At 28.1% G+C, this 6,015-nt stretch overlaps 1 protein-coding gene across 2 annotated transcripts; it reads right to left on the reverse strand.

Annotated features, from left to right (window-relative positions):
- Positions 1-759: 759 nt before the first annotated feature.
- On the reverse strand, positions 760-4,962 carry LOC102677775 (plasminogen activator inhibitor 1 RNA-binding protein-like). 2 transcript variants are annotated; one of them, XM_006607668.1, is made up of 6 exons: positions 4,369-4,962; positions 3,428-3,581; positions 3,150-3,332; positions 2,986-3,057; positions 2,409-2,901; positions 760-2,327 (listed from the first exon to the last, which is right to left on the reverse strand). In XM_006607668.1, exons 1-6 carry the CDS (start codon positions 4,622-4,624, stop codon positions 2,241-2,243), a joined length of 1,245 nt encoding a protein of 414 aa, XP_006607731.1. In that variant the 5' UTR covers positions 4,625-4,962; the 3' UTR covers positions 760-2,240. The 2 variants fall into 2 exon arrangements, with proteins under 2 accessions (XP_006607731.1, XP_006607730.1); XM_006607667.1 differs by having other exon boundaries at positions 2,986-3,060.
- Positions 4,963-6,015: the final 1,053 nt, after the last annotated feature.

Raw genomic sequence — 6,015 nt, forward strand, 5'->3', positions numbered from 1 at the left:
ATATGTAATGCATAAAATAAAACCAATTCACTTCAATTTGTCACGTACAACCACTTTTTCATGAAAAAGACAAAATGTATAATACAACTACACGATGGAATGTTCGTGCGCTAGAGTCGCTACACATCACGAATATGCACTGTCTTTGATACGAATCTCCGATACAGTCTTCAGATCATGAAATATCGTACACTCGAAATTCAATAGAATTTGTTATTGTTTTCTTTAATAATACATAAAAAATACAAATACCATTCGTCACTTGATAATAACACTAAACATGAAATCAGAATGAGCCGCCATTAAAATTCGACCGACAGCGACAGGCTGCACGAGTTTAGAGCAAGTTGGGGGCCGTGGCTACGGCATGCGCCGCTTGTTCATTATCTTTCTCTCTTTCTTACTCTCATCAAGCTTTTCCCACGGTTCAGTATCTCTTCTTGACTAGTTCTATCACTCTCTCTCTTTTTTTAACCTTCTTTTTCTTTCTTTTGGTTGTATATCAAACTACAGATATCGCGTCCTCCCGCGGATGAAAACCTGTACTGTTTATTTGCTTCAATGGTAAAATGTATTGTAATAATTTTGAATTTATCAGATCTACATCTTCAATGCTTTGAAGTTTAGAAAACCTCCAATTTGAAAAGAATAGAAGAAAAAAGAAATAATTTCTTTACTTACTTATATATAAAAAGAAAAATTTTACGTAACATCGAACGAACAAAATATAGCCGGTATTATTTAATAACAACAAGATGCTTACAATGAAATTCGATTCATAACTTTATTGGATACAGCACCTCTCATGTTTTCTTTTTTTTCTCTCCATATAGCTTTTCCTGACGTCTTTTATTACATCTTATCACAAAGGCTTTAATTAAGATGGTATATTTTTTTTTTATCTCCTTTGTACTTACATTCTTTACATACTGCACAAATAAAAATTCCTTCCTAGAATATCTTTTCATAAGTCGACTGGTTAAGTAGTCAAGTCCAAAATGAATCGTGTATGTGTCACGATTTATTATTGTAAATATGTTATTTACACATATATCTAAGCTTCGAAAGCTTTATATTTTTCTTTTTTCGCATTTATGGAGAGGGTTTGGATTTTTTGGCTATGGTATGTCTTCATTTTACATGTAACAAATACAATAGATAACTAATGTAGCAGGTCATAATTAAGAACATGATGATAGACATATAACGTAACTATGTAAGACTGGATTCATCCTATCTGCCCTCTGAACGTTTTTTCAACCGTTCTTTTAATCTCGTTATACAATATATATGTAAAGCTGTATATCTGTATTTGTGTGTCTATAATATTTACTTAAATGTTAATTTCTTACAGACCGGTTACATCTTTGAAAGGAAAAATCTCTATATATTTCTATATAAGCCAAACTTAGCATACCTAAGTAGATATTTTTAATATCAGATAGAAATACACACTTTTTTAAAAGTCTCTTATGTTTTATATACGACAAGTAACATTTTGTCAATTACAAGGAAGGCTTCTCCAAACACCGTATAAAAATTATAAAACAGAAAGAATGTTTAAAATTTACCGCCTAACAAGTTATTATACATGTGTTCATAAGAATCGGTGCTATGGCCAGCCTCCTTAGGCCTTTAATATAAGATATTGAAATTAAAATCTAGGCTAAACTGCCTTACCTCCTGATATTCAGGTGGATACTTTTTTTTCTCTATTTTCATTTGGAACTTTGTTTCACTCGGATTTAAGCAGCTTTAAACTACATTATGTAAAATGAATATCTTTTGATATTTATATTCCCGCTGGTCCGCTTAAAGTCTTTCAGCCATATTTTTGTCTAGCATCCAAGTTTATCCAAGATTATTCAACAAGTCCATGAATATCCAGCCTCGTTTTTAATATCATTTATCTGTGAACTAGTATTAAAACTAGCCACAAACAAATTGAGTTATTACAAGTACAAAAAAGGATCGTGATCTACATTGTTTCATGCGACTTCTTATGTGTACGTTTAACATGTCAATATGTAAGAGCGCGTTCAAAGCGCTACGATTTATTTAGATAAATTACGTATCTCATTTTGCAAGGGTGTACTGTATTATGCATTAATAACGTTGTCACTGACGCAAAAATGTTGATAGTAATAGTTTTAGTATTAGTGGTAATTTTATCTGTGATAGTAGTACTGATGCTGGTGGTAATGGTGGGATATTCTATTGTAGATGACAAGCAAAACCATCTATCCTAATGAGGGAAAGTCATTCTCATCATCTACTTTTGGAGCATTTTGACGTCCTCGAGGCGACCTTTGCTCAGATTGTGAAGCCTAAAATTTGAGAATGCATAATTAATATATATTATATTTATCTATGTTAAATCTCAATCGAAAATAAATATAAATACTTACAGGACCACGTGAATCTCCATCTCTGGGAGCACCACGATTACCAAATCCGCGACCATTTGCACGTTCTCCACGACCTCGTCCTCGACCACGTCCACCAGAACCACGTCGAGAATCACTGAATTGTATTTCAATGCCTAACACGCGTTTTTGCCTTCCAACGCGTTGAGGATATTCTGCCGCAGCATCATATTCTTCCTCTTCTTCTTCTTCATCATCAGCACCTTCCTTCTTTCTTTCCAAAGCGTACATTTTCTTCCAGCGAGTTAAATCTTCACCTTCTCCAGCCTTACGCAAATTATATTGAGGCTTAACTCTGTTATTACGTAAAGCTTTCCATTCATCCAATGTCAATTCACGGGATTCTTCTTCAACTGGTTTTTCTTCTACTGTATCTGTAGTTGCTTCTCCTTCCTTTATCTCTGTAGTTGTTTGGTTAGTATCTCCATCAGATTTTTCATTAGTCCAATCTTGACTTTCTTGATTTAAACTTTCTCTGAAAACAATATAGGAAAAAACAAAATCTTAAAATATGAATATCTTTTAAATCTTAAAAAGTTTTGTTATAAATAATATTTACTCAATTTCATCATTGTGGGTACCCCAATTATGGCTACCAGCACCATCCTTTTTATCCACTGGTTTAATTCCACTGCTTGAACAAACATAAATTTTTAATTCAATTTTTTATATTTATTAATACTAAAAATACTTAGAATAAAATAATAATAAATAAAAGATTACGTTTTATCAGAACCAGATTGACGATCGAATTCACGTTTTCCACGATAATCATATCCTCCACGACCACGTGATCCTCCACGTCCACGCACCATTCCGCGCATTCCACCACGACCCCTACGTTCTCCATAATCTCCACGTTGATTATCATTAGAATTTCGGAATTCTCGAGTTTCACGTCCCTCACTAAAAAGTTAATAAAAGAATTTAAAAGTTGGGAAAAAATAATGTCAATTTCATATTCTTATTATATTTTATATAATATACTATAATATACTAACCCAGGAGGTCCTCGTCTTAATTCTCCCTGACCACGGGGTGTTCTTTCACCATCTTCGCGATTACGTCTGTTATTGCGCTCTTCTCTACTTTCTCCGGAGAATTTCACATTACGATCTCCACCACCAGTTCTTGATTGAGATGGTTTTTTATCTCCTGCATATCAAAATTTTACAAGTTTAAGAATAATAATAAAATAAAATTGCTATAATTAATAAATATAAATTAATGTAAAAAATTATTAATTTAAATAAGAATATATATTCATATTCTTATTTAAATAATGTCTTGATATAAAATTTAATATAAAAATATATTTTTTAAATAAAAGAATATTATATTTTGAAAATATATAGTAAATTCTTTGATTTTATTAATTTCATTTGATATATATATTTTATAAAATACATAAATATAAAACCATCTAATTTTAATATAATATATTGATTATTTGAAACAAAAAAAATACTTATACAAATCATTAATTAATAAAATGTAATAATTTACTATCATTTACTAATCTTAAATTGTACTAAAATTATATTAAATTAAATACTTAAATTACATTAAAATTACCTATTTTATAAATATAATGTATAAAATTTTGGAAATGAATCATATTCCCATTTTTTTTTATTAAATATGAAGTTATCTATCGATAAATTTTTTTTTATAATGTAAGAATATTACATTATAAAGCATAAATAATTTTCAAAAAAGTTACAAGAAATAAATAGTAGAAAATTAGAATTTGCACGAATAGTTTGAATTTATAAAATAATACTAATTGAAAAAATTAAAAATTAAAAATAAATGATTGCTAGTGAAATAAAAAAATCATTTATTATGCGGCAAAATATCAAAAGCACATGGACCCACGAGGACTAGGGGCGACGGCCATAATACCGCGCACGAGGCAAGATTGTAATGAAAAATTACTAACCTTGATCTTTCTTTGAATCTTGCACTTTAGATGGTTGTTGCTGAGAATCTTTGATCACGCGGTTTTTTTGCGTTTTATTACCGGTTCCTTTTTGTGCGTCCGTCTGCTTACTCTTATTCTCTTTCTCCGAAAGCTTCTCCTTTTTCCTAGCTTCCTTCTTTAGTTCCTCTTCTCTAAGCTTTTCATGTGGATCTTCGTCATCACCCAACGCTAACGAGAATTTGTTGGTAACGGCAATGCTGTACATATTTTCCATGATGTCTCTTATCCTCTCTTCGTCGAGGATCACGCGAAAATTTCACGGCTACTCTTGAGCCCTTGTGTAACAGAGACATTCAATATTTCAATATGGCTGAGTCGGAGATAGTTCACCACGAGGTCTGTGCTCAGGGAGGGACCGCATAATTGTCTTGCACCCAGCGCGCCACCTCCCCACCAATATTATTTATATCTTTAATTTTATATGATTTCAAATCATAAAATATTGTCTAAAATCGAGTTTTTAATTTTAATTACATTGCATTTTTAAAATAACTAATATCCAGCAATAAAGTAATATACTTTCGCAATTGTCGTTCTCAAAGAAACCGGCATTATTTCCATGAATTACTTAACACACCAACTGAATAGATTTTCTTATCTTTTATACTTTATCTTATTGTCGTACAATAATATTTATATACCAATCTGCTATTTTAATCATATATCATATTTCATGTCATTTGAATAAAAATGAAAACTAGTAATATGATGTTCTATTCTCAATAGTTATAATTTATTCAACAATTGAAAATCTCTGTTTTTATATTACGCAAAAATATACTATACTTAAAAATTTTTTAATGGTTCTATTCCTTATAAATTTATTATTCTCTAATTATAATAATTTTTATATTATTATCTTATTTAAACATTATTATTATTTATTTTATTTAAACATAAATATTTTCAATGTATTTGTATCATAGCATTTGTATCATTCATAAATTCATTTTAAGCATAAAAATAAATATTTAAAGTTTATGTAAAATTATATATTTTTAATTTTTTATCTGTATTAATATATAAAAATATATGTAAAATATGTAATATATAAAATGAAGCTATATTATTATTTTATTTATTTTTTAAACAATATATAAAAAGTAAAATTTTAATATTAATATATATTATACATATTAAAATTTAAAGAATAAGACACAAACATCTAATTAATAAAATAAATATAAAATATATTAAAAAAGTAATATATTATATTGAATTAAATCTTGAAAATTATAATAGTTGAATAAAAAAATATAATATTAAAACTATATTATTATATAGTCTAATATGATAATAAAATTATATTAACAATCCATAACATTTTTTTTAATTTATTTTTCATACATATACATATATCATTCTAACGTAAACCATTTATGAAATTATTATGCCGCATTTTTATGTAAAATATAAATTAAATATTAAAAAGTTTTAAAATTAAAACTTTCAGTGCAAAATATAATATTAATATAAATATAATTTAAAAATATAATTATACATAAATATATGTTGTTTTTTAATTATTTTCTAACTATTTCTTATATATAAAAATATATTTAAGTTTTATGCATATTGAGTTAATAATATTTTTTTTTTTTGTAA

This window comes from Apis dorsata, unplaced genomic scaffold (genome assembly GCF_000469605.1).
Source record: "Apis dorsata unplaced genomic scaffold, Apis dorsata 1.3 scaffold_10, whole genome shotgun sequence".
NCBI classification, from domain to species: domain Eukaryota; kingdom Metazoa; phylum Arthropoda; class Insecta; order Hymenoptera; family Apidae; genus Apis; species Apis dorsata.

Coding starts and splice junctions, on each gene's coding strand:
- LOC102677775 (XM_006607667.1), bottom strand. CDS start 4,624: ATGGAAAATATGTACAGCATTGCCGTTACCAACAAATTCTCGTTAGCG. Junction 3,061..3,149: donor CAATCTGGTTCTGATAAAAC/GTAATCTTTTAT, acceptor TGTTTGTTCAAG/CAGTGGAATTAAACCAGTGG. Junction 2,328..2,408: donor ATGGAGATTCACGTGGTCCT/GTAAGTATTTAT, acceptor CTCAAATTTTAG/GCTTCACAATCTGAGCAAAG.